We start from the raw sequence: 21,464 nt of genomic DNA, 5'->3' as shown, positions 1-21,464 counted from the left end.
AACCACCTCATTCTCTGTCGTCCCTTTCTTCTTTTGCCCTCAATCGTTCCCGGCATTAGGCTCTTCTCCAGTGAGTCCTTCCTTCTCATTAGGTGGCCAAAGTATTTGAATTTCATCTTCAGGATCTGGCCTTATAAAGAGCAATCAGGGTTGATTTCCTCTAGGACTGACCGGTTTGATCACCTTGCAGTCCAAGGGACTCGCAGGAGTCTTCTCCAGCACCATAGTTCAAAGGCCTCAATTCTTTGGTGCTCAGCCTTTTTTATGGTCCAACTTTCACAGCCATACATTGCAACTGGGAAAACCATAGCTTTGACTATACACACTTTTGTTGGCAGGGTGAAGTCTCTGCTTTTTAATAATCTGTCTAGCTTTCCTCCCCAGGAACAAGCGTCTTTTAATTTTTTGGCTGCAGTCCCCATCTGTGGTGATCTTGGAGCCCAGGAAAATAAAATCTGTCACTACCTCCATTTCTTCCACATCTATTTGCCAGGAATCTTATAATCTTAAATACTCTTAAATACTTATAAAACATCAACCATACAGCATTTATACTTATATACCACTTCCCAGTGCTTTACAGTCCTCTCTAAGCAGCTTACAGAGTCAGCATATTGCCCCAACAATCTGGGTCCTCATTTTGCCCACCTCAGAAGGATGGAAAACTGAGTCAACCTTGAGCCTGGTGAGATTCAAACTGCCAAATTGCAGGCAGCTGGTCATCAGCAGAAGTAGCCTGCAGTACTGCATTCTAACGACTGTGCCACTGCAGCTCATATATCTTGACAATATGGTGTGCCAGTGCATACTTATGTTTTCAAATTTTAATTTATTGAAGATATCTTTGAAATTACCCATGAGAGATTCAAAATGATTTGGAAGTTGTTGGGTAAAAGGGGATAGTAAAACACTATTTTTTTAAAAAAAATATTTCAGATTTCTGTGGTCATAGAGTTTATAGTCACCTCCAACCCCAACTTCACCCCATATTATATATATGAATGATATAATTGCTTTCCAAACATTCCATCTTTTTTTTAAAAAAAATGATTTATATGCCGTCCTTCTCCGGAGACTCAGGGCGGCTTACAATGCGTTAAGCAATAGCCTTCATACTTTTGTATATTTATACAAAGTCAGCTTATTGCCCCCACAAACTGGGTCCTCAATTTACCTACCTTACAAAAGATGGAAGGCTGAGTCAACCTTGAGCCTGGTGAGATTTGAACTTACAGTAATTGCAGACAGCTGGTGTTAATCACAATGCTATCAGTCTACTGAGCCACCAGGCCTACTTTTGAAGCCTACTTTAATTAATCTTTATTGTAATATATTCTTTTTATACTATCTTATATATTTTTATTTCATGTTGTTTTTGTCCTACTCTTTGTTCATAGCCATTATTCTTATTTAAAACATTGATTCTAAACTTCAAGGTAAACATTATTTTCATACAAATGTTCGACCAAGTTTCCTCTTATGCAATGTGCTCATTTAATGTATTCCTGCTATGAGATACAAATGACTCTGTTCAAAGAAATGTCACTCTAACATTGGCATTTGTGGGTATTTTAATTAATACAAATAAGACCATTAAGACAATAGTTTCATGGAAATTGGAAAACAATTTTGTCTTAAAAGAACTTTTGTTCTGATCACACGTCTTTCTTTTCTTCTTTTTTTTTTTTTTTTTGCATTAAGCATTTTTTTTTTTAATTGCACTGTCTGCACCCTGATTTGGTAGAATTAGATCTCCCAGTATTTTTCATCATAATGCTTGTTACTTGGATTGCTGGTTGTTATGGTTCAGAATCATCAAACAAGGCCAGTTTCCTTACACATCCACTTAAAACAAGAGTGACCAACTAATTACTAGCAGGAGCAGGAGATCCTATAACATTCTGAAGAAAAACTGTTGAATCTCTTCTTAGAAACTTCCATTGATGGAGCACCCACAGCTTCTGGAGGCAAGCTGTTCCACTGATTAATTGTTCTCACTGACAGGAAATTTCTCCTTAATTATTTACATCCAGTACTTCTTGTCCTACCCTCAGGTGCTTTAGAGAAATTTCGACCCTCTCTTCTCTTTGACAGGTCCTCAAAATTACATCCAGTGAGATCATCATAAAGCTCCTGAAGTTTCCAGAATTTCCATTTTTACCTTTGTGCAGTTGATTCTATTTTCACAATTCATCAGCTAGCCATACCCTTATTTGGATTCAAACTTGGACTACCTGCATGTTAGGCAGTTGTATTAACCTCTGAGCCACAAGTTATCCTCCTGTCATCAGCTTGAGCCAGGGGAGAGATTAAGTGTTTTTCTATCGAGACACCTGGTCTTTATCAGCGAAATATAAATTTGGTATAAAATGGTTTGTAGTGAATGCGACTGCTCCTGGATTGGAGCTGAAAGGTGAAAGGGATGCAGTTTGCTCCCTCCCACATGCTGGAGTAGACCAGGTGTCTCGACAGAAACACACACACACACACACACACACACACACACACACACGGTTTGTCCTTACTTATTCCAACAATAGCTTGCATAGCCCAGGGTGGAATACAGTAAGAATATATGGTACTATACTTTATACTTTCTCTAATAATATTATGTTAGTTGCAACTTCAAGAGGATCATATTTTTGAGGGTATGACTGTATGTAATAATGTCTTGTGTCATTAGAGGATGCAAACCAGGGGTGGGTTCCACTTACCTTTACTACCGGTTCGCAACAGGATCGCTTCTGCATGCGCAGATTGCTGATGACGACCTCCGGGGCAGTGGGCGGGGCCTCCCACCGGTTTTACTATCGGTTCTTGTGAACCGGTCCGAACCAGAGGCAACCCACACTGATGCAAATTGAACCAAGATTATTTCTAGTATATGCACGTGTGTTCATGCACATAATTTTTCTTGTTGATGCTGATTTAAGAACTAATTATGCTTAATTACTGTGGGGCTCAGGCAAGAAGACCATTTATATTTAAGTTGCATAATTCAAAACGATCTGCTACATAGACAGCTATTAGGATTTTATTGAGAAAAAAACTAGAACCAAAAATGTACACAAAGAATAAAGTATATAGACGGAGAAGTAATTCTCGTGGTTCAGTCTCTTATGTATGCTGAAATATCCTTGTTTGTCTCCTAACTAATGCTTTGCATCTCCTCCCCTTTCTCTTTCTCCTGTCTGCATTACCTTATTTGTATTCTTTTCCTTTTTTTATTTTGCTCTTTAATTTTGGAATTTATTGCTCCAAGTTATTTGTCTATGAATCTGAATCAGTTTCTCTTTCTCAAAGTGCTTGAAGGGTCATGAGTTTTATAGCTTTTCCTTATTAATTGAGATGTTGCCCTCAGATTTAAATAGGTAAGTAATGGGCTGAGTATAGAACCTTGCTTTCAAGTTCTTCAGAAATCACTGTGATGTAACAGATTTATGGATCGTTGTGCTGAAAGTACTGAAGATTGCAGGGAATGGAGGGAAAGTTAATAGGCCTTTGTTTGAACAGTGCTTCATATTTTTAATTCTTTTCCTAAAAAAAAAAAAAATACCCCACATTAGCGTTGCTTGCTAACATATGGATGCTATTTCTTGACAGGAACCTTTCTCTTAAGTTATCCAAGGAAGTGGATCGAGGGGAAGCCCGATGTCCTCGCCTGAATCAGCTGGCCAACAGCCCATCTATAGAATGGCCTTTTGCAGCCATGGAGGAAGGTTGCGGCCTGGAATCTCTGCCCTTCCGGCTGATGATGCAAGACTGCACAGCAGTAAAAACATTGCTATTGAAAATGAAGAGGGTTCTCCAAGAGGTAAGCTTTTAAAGGATCAAAATAGTTTTTAAAACATAATGATGGTGTGATTGACCGCTAAAAAATGGTCAATCACTTTTATTGACCACTTTTATGTTATTTGCAAATTATTGATTGAACTCCATGATTATTCTTAAAGATGTCATTGATTGAACTCCACAATTATTTTTAAAGATTATTCTATTAGATATTCTTAATGGTCAGAACTTGATAATAGTGGCTCCTGGCTTGCTTTCTATTCTGCAATATCAATTGTGGGTAGGAGAAGAAATAAACTATTTTTGTTTACAAGAGCAGGTAAAAACATAATGAAAAACTAAAAAAAAAAATAGAATAGAATGGAAGGGAAGGGAATGGAATGGGAAGAGGCAGAGGCAGAGGAAGAGGAAAAGGAAGAGGAAAAGGAAAAGGAAAAGGAAATGGAAACGGAAAAGGAAAAGGAAAAGGAAAAGGAAAAGGAAAAGGAATAGAATAATACTTTATTTGGCCAAGTGATGTGATTACCCCTTTTCTCCCAAAATAAGACATCCCCTGATAATAAGCCCAATCGGTCTTTTGAGTGCATGGCAATAAAGCCACACACTTATTTCAGGGTCCAAAAAAAATATAAGACAGGGTCTTATTTTCAGGGAAACACAGTAGATACAGAAGGAATTTGTCACACAAGGAAAAAAAAAGAAACGAAGAGCTAGTCAGAAAGCATTAGGATGCCAGTCAAGTTTGAAACAATAAATAAAAGCTTGTTGGGATCTTATTGACTTGACTTATAATTGTCCCTGGTCATGTGAAATATTTGTGGTACCTTACAGACGGCCACATGGTCAAGTAGCCATTTGATCTCTCAGCCATGCAGGTAGATCAATATTCATCCATTTCAGTAATGTTTTAAGCATTCTGTTGGAAGACTTGAAGTAGATCTGGACACTCTGAAGAGCTATTAGACCTTTACGTAGCAACTGCTTCAACTGAAAGTATTGCATGTGAAATGGTGACCTTGCTGGTACGTTAAATTACGTTTCACTGGTACAGACATTCTCACTTCAGGTGAGAATGTGAGGAGATTAGGAGCATCTGCTTCTGTTTTTGATTCTCACTTGGTTTGCCCCACACCTAAACTGCAATTATTTTAATTATTGCTTATTTAAACAAACCAGATTTAGAACTTCAGTTTGACCTTTGTTTAATCAGATAAACTGCAATCAGCAGAAAAGAATGCATTTATTTTTCTTGCACTCCTATGAGCAAAATAGGTGGTAGCGGAGAATAACACAAGGATCAGACTTATCCGTGTAGCTTGAAGATGGAAGAAGTATTGAATCTAAACAAGTCAGTGTGAAATTGTTATCTGTTGTGCTAACACTGTGACTTACAAATGAAAGTCATCAAGCAATGCTTGATAGTGGATGTATATCAGTGGTGGGTTGCTCAGTTCTGTCTGGTTCTTTAGAACAGGTAGTAAAAGCGGTGGGAAGCTCCACCCACCAGCCTGGATGTCATAATTGACGATCTGCGCATGCGCAGAAGCAAGATGTCATAATTGACAATCTGTACATGCATGAGAAGCGAGAGCATGTGTGTGTGCTCCCATTGCAAACCAGTAGTGAAGGTAAGTAGAAACTACCCCTGATGTATATACACTGCTCAAAAAAATAAAGGGAACACAAGCAGAAGACATCCGAGATCTGAATGAATGAAATAGCCTTATTAAATACTTTGTTCGTTACATACAGTAGTTTTGTGTTCCCTTTAGTTGTTTGAGCAGTGTATAAACTACTGTATGTAAAGAACAAATTATTTAATAAGGCTATTTCATTCATTCAGATCTCGGATGTCTTCTGCTTGTGTTCCCTTTATTTTTTTGAGCAGTATATATCGAATGGTATTTGTTCAATGGATTTTTGTTATTTTATAATGTTGGGAAGAAACTTATCAATGAATTCCTATTGTGATATAACTTTACATAAGTTTTTGGAAGGTTTAGGATTAGAACATACATGGGGTTTTTAATTAAAATTTAAAAAAAACATAAAACAAAAGCAATGTATGGAAAATGTACATTACTGTTATATCAGAATAAATATGAAGAACTACAGGAATGTTGCAGCCATATAAAAGAGCGTCAAAATGCTAATTCTGTCATCTTCGCTTGTGTTCATAGCCTGTCCATAATTAGGCATCTATCTATGAAAAGGAGGGCTAGAAACTTTGTAAAATGAAAGTTTATGTAAAAATACAAATAGCAAATAGCTGATTCTGGAATTTATAAAATCAATAATGAGCAGTCATGCAATAAGGATTGTATCAGGGGTGAAATCCAGGTTTTGACAGGTTCTGGAGAACTGGTAGCGGAATTTTTTTTTTTTTATTAAAAAGTTTTACAGAAGGTTTACAGATTTATTCCCCCCTTCCCTACCACCCCCACCCCCTCCCCTCCCTTACCCCCACCACCGCTCCCCCCACCCCTTCCCCTTCCCATCTGCCCACCTCCCCCCCCTTCCCAGAACAGATTACAGGGTATAACATTCAACAATCATAATCCATCCTAATCTAAGTAATTATAACATTCAGCATCTCTTATTCCTTCAATTCCCTAATTACCCTGCTAACTTAATTACCTAAAAAACAGCAAATATCTACATATTTATTCATAACCTATCTGCAACTTCTTATTCCGATATTTACTTTGGATATAATCTATCCATCTTCTCCAGTCCCTTAAGTATCTTTCATTTGAATGTTCCTTCAAGTACACCGAGATTTTTGCCATTTCCGCTAGGTTTGTTACTTTCATTGTCCATTCTTGGATTGTAGGTAAATCTTGCTTCTTCCAATATTGTGCCACCAACAATCTTTCTGCAGTTATTAAATTCAAAATCAAATTAGTCTCTATAACCATACAATCCGTAACTATACCCAGCAGAAACAATTGTGTTGTAAATTTTGAGTAGTTCAGAGAATCGGTAAATACCACCTTTCGCAGACCCCAGAGTGGGGTGGGAATAGAGATTTTGCAATATCCTTCCCCCAGGAGTGGGGAGGGAATGGAGATTTTGCAGTATCCTTCCTCTGCCATGCCCACCAAGCCACGCTCACAGAACCGGTAGGGAAAAATTTTGAATTTCACCCCTGGATTGTATGCTAGATCTTTCTCTCTGAGGCCAATAGCATCTCCAAATTTCTAACAAATTAAATGTATTCAGTTGTAAATCTCTGCAGGTATTTTTTTGTTCTAAAAGAGGTTTTAATTAAACAGCACACCATTACACATTTATTGAATAAATCTCAATTTAAAGCAAACTTTTTCAAATAATGTGTGCTAAAAGTGTCATCATTCTGTAACAGTTTAAAATACATTAAATATGAATATTGTCCTTAATATTGTTCTTCAATATTACAGCTGTCATTTTATAAATGTGCCTATATTTATTGTTATGGTTAATGGATTCTGACAACAGTGTAGTAATATATCTCAAGCCCCCTGTTTATTTTGCTTCAGTATCTGTTTGCCATCCAGTTACAAATCTCATTGTTCGTTGGTATGAAATTCAGTCCATTGCTGTTCCTTTTCAGACAGAACTGTTATGAATAATTACTGAAGGATCGTCATACAGGAGCGAAGAATAATTCTTTTGATACTGCTTCTACTCTATTTTGATCCTGCTTCTAATATTTTAACTATTAAAAATAAAGCTGAAGATAATTTTTCCTCATTCAATTTTCTGTCAGACAAACTCCTGATGAAAACTGTTATTCAAGGAATCCCAAATTGAGTTGGAAAGCTGAATATGATGAATATGGAGGATTGGGCTAAACATATATAGACAGTCACTGTAGTAGTGGCTACAAAAGCTTCATTATGGAAATACTCATTTCTCCATACTTGTGTAAAGGTAAAGGTTCCCCCTCGCACATATGTGCTAGTTGTTCCTGACTTCAGGGGGCGGTGCTCATCTCTGTTTCAAAGCCGAAGAGCCAGCGCTGTCCGAAGACATCTCCATGGTCATGTGGCCGGCATGACTAAATGCCAAAGGCGCACGGAACGCTGTTCCCTTCCCACAAAAGGTGGTCCCTATTTTTCTACTTGCATTTTTTACGTGCTTTCGAACTTCTAGGTTGGCAGAAGCTGGGACAAGTAACGGGAGCTCACCCCGTTACGCGGCACCTAGGGATTTGAACCGCTGAACTGCTGACCTTTCGATCGACAAGTTCAGCATCTTAGCCACTGAGCCACCACGTCATGTATGTTTATACTTGTGTATTTATTTGTAAACATTTCCCCTTAAAAGAAATCCAAAGAGCAAATTTTCTAGTTCAGAAATTTTGGCATTTTTTGTATTGCTTTAGGCCAACTATTCCAATGACTTGGCAGTGGAACTGAGGAACCTCATTTCTTTTTCTGAGTCATTTGCACTTCAAATAATCTGCATATAAAAGATTATTCTCTCACACACAACCGAGAAGTGAATGGAACATGCACCGTTCCTTTCATAGTTTGAATAATTTTGGACTAAACGAGGTGGTGCTTAAAGACCGCAGAGATAAAATGTCTGTCATAATGAAGAAGGCAAAGTTAATGGTAACAAGGTTCCTAATGAGTTCCTCCACTCTGTTAATAAAGCAAGAGGAAATAAAAGAGGGATAAAATGGAGGGCATTGAGGAGTTCCTAACCCATGTTATATGGTAATTGAGTCTCCCAACAGCTTAATTGGTTTGAAAAAAAAATAAAGTGTCAAGTTGTCAAACGTAATTTTCAAAAGTGTGAAGCAACAATAAAGATGCAAGTGCAAAATGTTAAATTCTTCTTTTGGATTTCACCCATATACATTAAATATACGTTAACTTGAAATTACTTCCTATGGAAGCCAACAGTAGCTAAGAACTGGCAGATGTGACTGCAGATTTTTGTTTATGTAGTAATAACAAGTTATTGCTCACAAAACACTAGATACGACCATGGTTGAAAAGAAAACAAGTGTGGATAATTAATGTGACAATATTAGGGCATAATAGAATAGAAGGGAAAGAATTGGAGAATGTCACTGCATTTTTGTATTTACCAGATGAGCTCTTATTTTTGAACTTTCAGACTTACCGTAGCTTGCCAAGTTCTTATCTCTAAGCTAACTGCGCATGTCCACATTCTTTCACTTTCTTCTATCTTTTCTTTGTTCTCCAGCCAAGAGAGGTGGCCGGGAAAGCTTTGCCAAGATGTAATTAATTAGCTAGTGAGATGTTTTATTTTCTTTATAACAAATAAATGAGTTTTTCTTAGAAAATATATCTTCAAGTTTATTTTCTTAAAGTATATTTCAAGGAAATGGTCACGATCCATTCTCTAACCAAGGTGCAATTACCCAAAAGCAGAATGGGATTAATTGCCACCCTGACAGAGAAGATCACAAAGCATCAAGATCTGAAAATCCAAATTGAAAGATGATGGCATAAGCCAGCTGTGGTGGTGTGTTGTTGGCACACTGGGTGCCGTACCAAAAATTTTGGGATGGCACTTAGATAATCTGCAGGTTTGGCAAAATTTCTGTCAGCTGAAAAAGGCCAGACTCCTTCAATTTGTACATATGATATACTGATACATTATGACGTTCTAGGTTCTTGGGAAGAATGTGATGGGTCCAAAGGCCAATATCAGCTAAAGACCTGGCAGCTGTGACTTCACATGGTTGTGAACAGATAATAAATATCTGGCTGACTCTGTGACCAATCACCATCATCATTTTAGCAGCAGCAATAACTGATGGAGATTTTCCTCAAACTTTTTACTTTATATTTCTTGGATATATAATCTGTTAAAAAATACAAGTTTTATGTAGGGGCATAAAGATATTTAACTCAAAGCTGAACAGGAACAGCAAGATGCACATTGACTGAAATTGTACATCACACTACACAGGGGATAGTCCATTAACTAATGGATTGAATAAATACAAGGACTGAGTTTATAGTCACATTAGGCCATAAGCTACAGTGTATGAAATACAGCTGCTGGATATACACATAAGAAAATATCACATAGACAAAATCACCTATTTTATGGCTTAACTTGATGTATGAACCAATCCATGCTTGCCTTTACATAGCAAATTAATACAATTTGCTTCCAGTTCAGCAGAGTGTCTAAGCCCATTGCTTGAGAAATAGACCCTTTTGGCTTATTCAACAAGCCTGGTTATTGCAATAATTTAGTTTGAGAAGTAAGACATTCTGTATAGGAAAACTAGGAGCAACAGGTTTGTTGAGAGGTTGGTTTAGGACTATGGAAAAATCTGGAAGATCCCATAGCACGTTTCTCTTTAGAAATGTATTCCTGTGAAAATGAAAGGTGCCTCTGGTTAGCTTATATTATTACATTATTAAAATACCATAATTTTAATAGACTGTTATCCAAAAATAAAACTAATTGGAGTTTTGACCCTACTACATAATAGTTTTCGTGCTGTTGTTGTTGGTTTTTTTTGTTAAATAAGTCTCACACATTTATTTATTATTGGTTAAGAAAATTGCACTTTATTTATTAACATTTAGGATGCAGTCCAGTGGTGGGTTTCCAAATTTTGTACTACTGGTTCTGTGGGTGTGGCTTGGTGGGCATGGCATGGCTTGGTAGGTGTGCCTTGGTGGGCGTGACAGGGGAAGGTTACTGCAAAATTCCCATTTCCTCCTGATCAGTTGGGACTTGGGAGGCAGAGAATAGATGGGGGCGGGGCCAGTCAGAATTTTTACTACTGGTTCTCCGAACTACTCAAAATTACCGCTACCGGTTCTCTAGAACTGGTCAGAACCTGCTGAAACCCACCTCTGATGTAATCCATAATGAATTAGGAAGACTTTTTAACATTACAGATAATGAGAGGTTGAAGTAAAGCTCAATTCCTAATACACATACATGTAGTTTTCTTGGGGGGCAGTTATGATAATGATTTTAATGAAGGCAAATGCAGAGCTGCTGCTTCTATTTTCTAGCATCATTTAAAAATGCCAAAACAAAACAAAACAAAACAAAACAAAACAAAACAAAACAAAACAAAACAAAACAAAACAAAACAAAACAAAACAAAACAAAACAAAACAAACCTTAACTGGACATCAACACTAAGTGTTGCACATCAACGGATAACTGTATAGCAAAAATAAACTCTCTTTTAATTTCACACTATGAAAGTGTCCGGTAAACTTTGAACAGTTGATTGCCGAGTGAAAAGTGTTTTCATCTAGCATTCACGTTTGAAAGAAAATTCCAGCTCTCTCTCCTCCTCTTTCTCTTTCCCTCACTGCCTTCTTTTCCTATCCTAGCAACATTTTTTTTTTAATTTCAAATCTGTAGAAAGATAACTTACCTGCAAACAAAGATACACTCAAGTCCTACTGCCAGTACTTTGGCAGACTTACAAATGATACAGTAAAATGACTACCAGCTTTCTTATCTCCACTGTGCAGGATGGAGATAGCTAAAATAAATATCAGGCTATGAATCACTTTCATCCTGAGATTCTTTCTCCTGGGAGAATCAGTTTTGCTCTTTTCCTTTGGATCAGCAGTATTATTTTTTATTTTGCAGGAGGAAAAAAAAAAATAAAAGCAGCGGAGGCTCTGCCTTTTAAATATATAACTCACAGTAAATTCACAATAATGAATCTCTAACCATTGTCCCCCCTAAATAGGATTATTCTGCTTTCTTTTAACCCGCTGGGATTCTTCTGGCACATTAATTTGCTTTTTTTTTAAAAAAAATCGTATTCATCATCTTGAGATATACATTTGTGTGCAAAAATATATTAAATCAACATTTGCAACTTAAGAGTTTAAATATATGAAGAGCTATATTTCCAAAGTAGGTGAGGCCAACATTCAACATAAGGAATGAAAGGCTAAGAAAAGAATGGGATGAAAAATAAAGTAAAATATAAGCCAAATCAATCTTTTAAAACAAAATTTCACGGATCCCATCCATGAAATCAATCTCACTTCTTCATTACAAGTAATCTTCAATTTATGATCACAGTTATGACTGGAATTTCTTTCATTAAGTGAGGCGGTTGTTAAGTGAGTTGTGCCAAATTTTACACATTTTTTCCAGGTTAAGCAAATCACCAGAGTCATTAGGTGAATAATGTAGTCATTGAGTGAATCCACCTTCCCCCATTAATTTAGCTTGTTAGAAACCAGATTGCAAAATTGTAAATGGTGATCAAGTGATCCAGGATGCTGCAACCTTGGCAAATAGATACTCGTTGCCAAGCACCTAAACCATGGCTTAGCATATGTGAAGTAGGTTAGTATGGTATATTAAAATTAAATTTTTTTTTAGGAGTCTGGATGTATGGCTGGGGGTGGGGAAGGATTTTCAAATTCTACTATGTATTCAGCTTTATATTGTCAGAGATAGTATTTATTTTCATCCCTACTGATATTTTCCAATACCTATTTTAGACAGAATGTAGAGAGGAGTAAAGATTTCATTATGTATATCATTAGCAACTATTGGAAAAAAATAAAATTTACTTATTAATTAATTTATTTTATTTTATTTATTTATTTTGTCAAGCATATATAAGATAACAGGTAAAAATATAAATATAATTTGAATACATGAAAAGAGTAAGTAAAAAAAGAATATTAAGACAGGGACGGTAGTCACGCTGGTGCACTTATGCACACCCCTTACAGACCTCTTAAGATTGGGGTGAGGTCAACAGTAGACAGTTTAAGGTTAAAGTTTTGGGGGTTTGGGGAAGAAACTACAGAATCAGGTAGTCCATTCCAGGCATTGACAACTCTGTTACTGAAGTCATATTTTCTGCAATCGAGTTTGGAGCAGTTTACCTTGAGTTTGTATCTATTATTTTCTTGGGTATTGTTGTGGTTGGAGCTGAAGTAGTCATTGACAGGTAGGACATTGTGGCAGATAATTTTATGTACTATGCTTAGGTCATACTGAAGTCGGCGTAATTCTAAGCTGTCTAAGCCCAAAATTTGGAGTCTGATGGCATAAGGTATTTTATTGCTGGTAGAGGAATGGAGGACTCTTCTTGTAAAATATCTCTGGACTCTCTCGATTGTATTTGCATGAAAAAAAAACCCAAAAGATGTAGGCCTGGTTTATACATACCAGTATCTATCTTGGGTAAAGAAGGTCTTTGCTTTAACTTAAAGCAAAGCCCAGAAGCAAGACAATTCATCTAGTCAAGGCTAGGAGATGCCACAATTATCCTACATCAGTGGTGGGATTCTATCGGTTTGGACCGGTTCAGCTGAACTGGTAGTTCCCATTTCCTGCCGAGAGTGAACCGGTTCTCTGTTGCTGTGAAAGTGGGCCCGCCCGGGTTATACTGACCTTTATTTCTGCTTCTGAAGCCCATCTGATGAGGGGCAGCAGATTGAATTGGTCCTCCTCAGCTGTTTTCCTTGCTCCTTTCCTTGTTTGCAACATAGAAGTTCAATTTTATGGAAACTGCGCACGAAGTGCGCGCTCAGAGAACCGGTTGTTCAACCGGTAGGATCCCACCCCTGTCCTACATCAAATGCTGCAGGGTCCTTGGTGCTCTCTGAGCTTGGTTGTTTTCTTGCAGAGGTTTCATTATCAACCTAGGTAACGTCATGAATGCATATCATCCGTCAATTGCTTCCCATCTCTCTGAACCGCTTAGCCAGCCATTCCAATAGCCAGAATGTGCTTCTGAACATGCATTGCACTGCATGTATTTTCCCCTATCTGACTGGAAGTTTACAGTGGTGAAGAGAGCACCATTGGAAAACCTGAAAGACCAGGTTAATAGATCATCATGGAAAAAATATGGTTGGTAAGAGTTGGCAATGATTTGATGGCATCTAAGTATAAAAGCAAGCAAGCTAGCTATATATTGCCTTTGTTTCCACAGAATCATGAGCCAATTAGGTTTACGGTTGAATACTAACTTGATTGGTAGACTATGGATATAGAGCAATGAACAGACAAAGTTCTAATTGTTACAAAAATTCCATATTTTAGCATATCCTTATAAAAAAGGTAAAGCCTCTGCAGATTTTACTCCGCTATTCATTGCCGACAATAAAGGGCAGCACTCATCTCCATTTCAAGAACATTGAGCCAGTGCTGTCTTGAAGACATTTCCACGGTCATATGGCCAGTGTAACATCACGGAGCTCTTTTATTTTCCCATCTAGGTTGTACCTATTTATCTACTTGCACTTGCATGCTTTCAAACTGCTAGGTTGGCAGGAGCGGGAGCAAGGATGGGAGCTCACTTTGTCACATGGTGCTTGGTCTCGAACTTGGGCTCACAGCTTTCCAGCCAACAAGCCCAGCATCTTAATTTCTAAGCCACCACGCCACCCAGCATATCCTTATGCTTTATTTAAATTAAATGACTTTAGTACAGTGTATGCTTTTCTATCCTTGATGTTTAGCCCATTCTCCAGACAACAGTTTGAGTTCAAAAACGTCATGCTAAACAATTTCCTCTTTCATCTCTTTAGTGCTTAAAGTCCACCTGGTGGTAATTTATCCTAGGGATGAAATACATGAGCTCAGGCAGAACAGTGCCCAGCTATATGTACAATCACATATAATTATATATTTCCCTCATGTTACAAACACAGTTTGTCCCATAGTAAGGTATGGAAGATATATTCCGTGTACGCATTCAGTCTAGCATCACACTCCTATGAATATTTAAATCTCTATTTGTCTCAAGTTTTGACAGCATGCATCTTTTTCTTCAAATAAACAACTCTTTTGATGCCTCTTGCTTTAAAAAGATGTTTTTGAGTAGCACTGGGAATCAGATTTGTTTCACAGATTACTTTCTACACATCCGAAGCTAGAATGGCCTCCTTTTTGTGTTTGTGTTAAAAATACTTATATTTTTGCCAAATGCATATGGATTAGAAGATGTTATTTTGGAGACTGTAATCTTCCATATCTCATCTGATCTTTATTAACATCCAACATACAGTCTCAGATTTATGCAGGCAGTAATAAATGTCAGCAGTTCTTAGGTACAACTTGAAAATCTCTCTCTGTGGGATGTTTGCTGTAACTGTATCAAAATGTTCTAAACAATTATACTCCAAAATGATAAGGGAACCCATTATAATGCAAATTGGTCTGCCGGTTTTTGTGACAAATTGCTCTATGTTCTTGTAAGAAAAGGATTTGCACATTATCTCCTATTAAATTAGCCTTTCTAATTTAAACTAAATATGATTACATTTCAGTTTGTGTTTCAAATAATTGTTTCTGAAAGAAGACACACTCCTTTCAAGAAGTACATGACTTCAAAAGTTGGTGTTTTCTTTATAATAGGTCTAAGTGGAAAATTTAAACCCACGCACCCTTACACATTAGATAAAATATTTTTATCAGGAGCAGGGGATTGGACTTCTAGTCAACTACAACTCTGTTATTCTGCTAAAATTAGTCCTACTAATAGAGTGGGATGCGGTGGCTCAGTGGCTAAGACACTGAGCTTGTCGATCGAAAGATCGGCAGTTCAGTGGTTCAAATCCCTAGCGCCGCATAACAGGGTGAGCTCCCGTTACTTGTCCCAGCTTCTGCTAACCTAGCAGTTTGAAAGCACGTAAAAAATGCAAGTTTAGTCTTGCAAAAACACATTGCAAATTGCTGTCAACTGATTGCAGGACGCTACAACCGGTGGTAACAGTGGTGGGTTGCACCTGGTTCGGTCCAGTTCTTGCGAGCCAGTAGTAATGGCAGCAGGAGGCTCCGCCCACCCACCTGGACATCATCATGGATGATCTGTGCATGTGCAGAAGCTTCTGTGCATGCGCAGAAGCGTGCGTGTATGCACATGAAGCTAACGTGCACGCACGCTCCCATTGCGAATTGGTAGCAAAGGTAAGTGGAACCCACTCCTTGAGTGGTAAATATGAGCTGGTTGCCATAGGCCAAAATGCGATCAAGTGATTAGGAAGCACAGCAGTTGTGACTTTGTGAGAAAAAATATTTTGTCTATATATATAATCTCTGATATCATGGATGGCTGCCCTAAAGGACCAAGTATTTCAAATAGTCTCATTCCTTGTGCATTGAATACCTTTGTCATCTGCAGAAATGAATAATTTGTTCAGACCACTGACCTTACCTTCATATCAATGATTTCATTTTCACCAAGGTTAATTTCTTCTTAATTGTTATCCCTTTAAGATTTGCAAGATTTCTGGTTAAAGGTGGTTTCCATACATAACCAGGAACACCTGATCCTACTTCTGATGCTTTGTGGAAACATAATGAGCTTTCTTCTCACATGTGAATGTGTGAGCTTTTCATTATGCACTATTTTAGGCATCTCCGTGATAAACTAGATATGGGACATCCAGATTCATTCATTCATTCATTCGTCCGTCCGTTCGTTCGTTAACAAATTTATATGGCCATCCAATCCACAGCTGGTGATTCTGGGCAGCTTACAAAATTAAAAACCCACAGTAGAAAAATCCATAAACTCCCCATCCCACGGTAGCAACAAAGACAATTCAGCCACAGTATTTCAAGGTCTGCTGAAAGAACCACATGTTCTGTACGTTCCAGAAAAGCATCATGGTGGGAATGATATTCCACAGGGAGGGAGCCATCACATCTTGTTCTCACTAGATGTACTTGTCTGATAGATGGGACCCATAACATACCTTGCCTGATGGGCCAGGCAGATGGAACAGACAGACCTTCAAATAACAAAAAAAACCAGCTAGAGACAGACCTTCAAAAACAAAGACCTACAAAAAACAAAGACCTTCAAAAAAAAAAAAAACACCCCAAAAACAACAACAACAAAGACCTTCAAAAAACAGATAGAGACAGACCTTCAAATAACCTGGCTCCAACCCATGTGGGGCTTGTGATAACCAGCACCTTGAATTGGACCCAGAAGCAAATGGGCAGCAGCACAGCTCCTACAAAAGGAGTGACACATGATTTGCTGTATTTTGAACCGGCTGAAACTTCTGAATTGTCTTCAAGATTTACCTCTACTCAGCTGTTGAAATAGATATCTACTTTTCTCATAGGTATGTTTTAGAGTGGGGAAAAGTCGGTGTTCTGCCCCAGCTACGGACCCCAAAGAACGCAGCACACACAAAGTCCATTCAAACCTTAGTTTACTAAATAAACCAGTTTTTTACAACAACGGCTGTTAATTAACTGTATTAACAGCCACCAAGAATTCAAAGAATAATACTGAAAGCTTACTGTGGTTGGCAGAATTCCCAGAAGCAATTTGCAGGAAGCTGATAAGATAAGCAAGACAAGACACAAAGGTATGTGAACGGAGTTGTTCCCTGCAAATTGCTTCAGTCGGCGTTCCTCCTTAAATAGGCCAAGGGAGTGGCCAATTAGCCCCAATCCTTACTCTCGGGGAGACCTCCTCCTGAGGAGCCACTCCTGCCTTTTGGCTGCTCTGCATGCCCGTGCATCAAGAAGAGGCTCCTCCTCTTTGTCCTCTTCACTTAAGGGAGCTTCTGGAGGTTCTGAAGGCCCTGGCTGAATCCCCGCCTCTGGCACCACATCTTCTCCAGCCTCCTCATTGTCCAACTCAAGTGCCAGCTGCACAGGCTGCTGGCGCAGCACCACACCAGCCTCCTCGCTGTCGGAATCAGTTACTAGCTGCACCGGCCGCTGACGGACCACATCAGTCGGTGATAACTCCATTGCTCACTTTCTCCCTTTGTCAGGGTTTTCCCAGGACACAAAATTTACAAAATAAATATTGCCCTGGGTTTTGAAGAGAAGGGTTAATTTTCCCTTGCATGACACCTTCGCTACTGGTTTGCAAATGCACATGCGCAGGGCATTAATAACGGGAAGTGATGATGTCCGGGAAGGTGGGCGGAGCCTCTCGCAGCCGCTGCTACCGGTTCACCCAACCAAACCAGTTAGAACCGGCTGAATAGCACCACTGGGTTAAGAGCTTATTAAAAGCTCCTGTAATATTTGAAATTCAGCAGAGTCACTCTTGAAGTCTGTAGATTGTTCTGGGATAACCTGGACAGGAAGAGAAGAAATATATATTTTGATACATCCTGATGGCTTTCCATCATTGATTAGATAACTACTACAATATAGTATTTATCAAGCATGTCTAGTATTCAATCTTCTCTATAAATCCAAATTTTCAAGTTCTCTTGTATTACTGTATAGCAAATTGTGAAGTATCTCTCAGACACAGTAAGGACAATGGCCAGCAGGTGGTGCATTTCATGCTTGTATTACAGTACAGTATTATGTTTAATTACTACAATGTTTTTCTTTCCCAGTTGTAAAATATAATAGAATGTCAGCAATTGTATTTGCAAAGGGTAGTCATTACTATAGGCAAGCATGCTTCAGCTTTTGTTCTTTAAATTTGCAACAGAAACACCAAGTGTATATTTAAAAAGTGCGAAAGGCTTTTGTGATGCATGAAAACTCCTTATGTTTCTATAAATTAGTGTAATTTTAGTTATTGTGCAAATGCATTACCATCATGGCTGAATTGTCCTTCCTCCTTAATCAGAAAATGAAAGCAAGAAACACATTTCTATTATCTTCATACAATTATCTTTAGATAGCAAGTCTTTTATGAGGGGACAAAGCTTACTGGGACAATACAGATAGAATAATAGGTTAATTAGAGTTCATGGTCACCATGACAACCATGGACATGACCAACTCACAGGGGACCTGATGCACATGATCTGGGTTTTGTTTTGTTTTTTTGTCTCACAACCAGCAGACACAACATGATTAGAAAGTGGAGGTCATCAAGTTCTTATCATGAACCAATCACACTGATTTCTGCAGAGAAGGAAAAGGACTTGTTAAGTTGGTGTGCGTGAGGTGCCTACAGGATTCAGAGAGTGTTGGGGAATTTTCTGAAGATTTGGTGGTCAGTTTGATCAAGAATAATGAGGAAATGAGATTACTTGTCTGGATTGCCCAGATACAACCTCCTTCATCTATCAGATCTGTTGCAGTTCCTTGGATTATTGAAGAGCTGAGGGAAATGAAGAGACATCAAGAGTATCATAGAGATAGTATTCAGGGGTGGGCTTCAAAATTTTTAGCAAGGGGTTCTCTGCCTGGTTGCTGGGTGGGCGTGGCCATGGTGGGCGTGGCCTAATCAGCCTCCTGCACCATGCCGGGGGAGGTGTTTTTGCCCTCCCCGGGCTCCGGAGGCTTTTCTCGAGCCTCCGGGAGGGCAAAAACAGCCTCCCCAGGCTTCGGAGGCCCTCTGGAGTCTGGAAACGGGCCAGTACCAGAACTTCAGGTAGGACCATTTTTCGCCCTCCCCAAGCCTCCGTGCACACCCTGAATTTACCTGCATCCAAAACAGGCCATGTGGGGACTCCTGGGAGGGGTGGGGCAGGGTGGGTGGGGCCAGCCAGAAATGGGATTTGGGGATCCCCCAAACTGCACAGAATCTTAACTATGGGTTCTCCCAAACCCCTGCGAACCCCCAGCAGTCCACCCCTAATAGTATCACAATATTTTGTAAAATGGGGAAATCAATATGTTCATTTTTGGCACTCCAAAGCTGAAACCTCGTTCGTGCATATAGACAGTCTGGTAAAGCTTTGTAAGAATCAGAATTTAAAGAATAAAGTCATCGAGTATATGGAAGAGATAAAATCTGTGGACCTTCACTTTTGATGAATTGTTGAATAATTTTCAACAATCCCTGTTAATATTGTCCAATGCTGAGGAAGATCAGAAATCTGTGACGTTTAGTGGACTGCAGATGCCTCTACTGTTACCTTTCTTCAGATATTATTTTTAAAAAATCTTAAATTCTTCATTCCCTGTGCTAAAGTGTATTGTTAAATAATGAAATATTCTATTGATTTTTCTCATGTTTAAGGCGGAAGTTAAATGCAGCTATTGCTAAATTTATGATAGCTTTATGTAGTTTTACCCATGCCCTCAGAGTCCTATTGCCAGTCCAGCTATCATTTTGGACAACAGCCCCATTAATGTCTCCTTTTTTAAAAATATGGATATGTTTGTCCTTGATCTAATTTCATCACTTATCTTAACCTTCTTCATTATTTTAACAATGCTTGGACAGTTTAAAATATTGGTGTAGTTTCTCGAGGGCACATTATAACTGCATCATTTTTCATCTTTTTTCTCTTTCTGTCCTTGATACTCAATATTTGTTTCTCTGCAGCGAGGGGAATCTTTTAAATTTTTGTGCCCATTATTTACTCTTTTGCTGTTAGATCTAACCAATATTAAATTGTGTTTACCATATCAGTAACAGTATTAACTATGCATAGTTGTTTCTTCCTTGTGCTACAAATCAATATCTTCTTAATAGGCTTTTTTTATTTATTGAATGCATATAAAGGCCTTTTGATGAACCTCTAGCTAAATAAGTTGGGATGAGCATGTAAATATGTATGAATTCCTGTTTAAAGAGGCCTGTGAAATTACATGATACACAAGGTGCCTCCTCCTCCTCCTCCTCCTCCTTCTTCTTCTTGTTCCTCCTCCTCCCTCCTCCTTCTATTCTTCTCCTATTTCATTTCTACTCAGATAAATTTACAGAAACTCTTTCCTGAGTTTATAATTTCAAGCTCTTTGTTGTGTATTTTCAGGCTAGTAGTTAATGCTAGTCTTTACAACGACACACCAAAAAAGTCTTATTGCAATTTAAAAAGATCTGAAGGTAGATTAAAAAGAACTGAAACAATAAAAATAGGACATAATTTTTAGCCAAAATCTTTCAGAAGATTGAATGAATTTTCCATTTCCCCAAAGAGCATGGTCCTTCAGCCTGGGGATTCTGGAAGTGGCTATTTAAACACACCCAGATAGCATCAACTTTTCTCATTTGCTTTGATTTGGTTGGTGCTATATGGGCTAGGCTTAGAAGGTAGCCGGTTCAATTGTTTGTAGGAAGCCCTATTGAAGTTTTTACTTTCTGTAATGGAAACTGCTGATGATTTAACATGTTTTGTGAGCCTGGCCAACTGTGGCTAATTCAACATGTCATGGTTAATCAAAACCTGGCTTCCTGCCATCTGTGAATTCATTAGTATGACTAACCAAAAGTATCTATATGTAGTTGTTTGCTTAAGGTCCCTTCCTAAACCTCTAATGCTGATGGCTATAGAAGTTAAAAATGGTACATCGTTGACTTTCAACAATGTCTGATGGCAGAGAACAGAGCCATAATGATATTTTATTTCTGCCCAGCTCCATTTATGCGTACTGTATCTGAGGTCCTCCCGGATCCAAGTTCACTTACTTTAATTGGTGACCTGTCCAGTTAAATGGAATGACATGCTAGCGTTTTGCTTTTATTTATTTATTTTATTTACAGTCTTTGTATAACTTTTATGTGTTTATGCTTCTGGACAACAGCATGTGAAATGTTTATGGCTTCGGAGTCAGAAGTGTTTAATCCTTCAAAAACCTCAGTAGATTGAAGAAATAATATACCTGACTTGACTTCACTCCAGGCTAAGATGCCAGGCAGTTTGTTTCTCAGCGTTGTCTTACCATGTTCTCTGAACCAGGGCATGCATTAAGCCATAAATCAGTTTAATTAGTTGGTTGTAAATTTTATATGAACGCAACATTAACTTTTGTTAGCCCAGGTTTATCCTTAAACATATTGTATGAATATAAACTCT

The 21,464-nt window shown here is 38.3% G+C and overlaps 1 protein-coding gene across 2 annotated transcripts in view; it reads left to right on the top strand.

Annotated features, from left to right (window-relative positions):
- CCSER1 (coiled-coil serine rich protein 1) overlaps positions 1-21,464 on the top strand; it is a 715,197-nt gene that overhangs the window by 193,083 nt on the left and 500,650 nt on the right. For both annotated transcript variants that reach the window (XM_070948723.1, XM_070948724.1), the window contains exon 5: positions 3,604-3,814. In XM_070948723.1, coding sequence (XP_070804824.1) covers positions 3,604-3,814 — 211 coding nt within the window. The remainder of the gene's footprint in view (positions 1-3,603; positions 3,815-21,464) is intronic.

This window comes from Pituophis catenifer, unplaced genomic scaffold (genome assembly GCF_029215685.1).
Source record: "Pituophis catenifer annectens isolate HBS135680 unplaced genomic scaffold, rPitCat1.0.hap2 SCAF_8, whole genome shotgun sequence".
Taxonomy (NCBI): domain Eukaryota; kingdom Metazoa; phylum Chordata; class Lepidosauria; order Squamata; family Colubridae; genus Pituophis; species Pituophis catenifer.
This window is presented reverse-complemented; position numbering and strand designations above follow the sequence as displayed.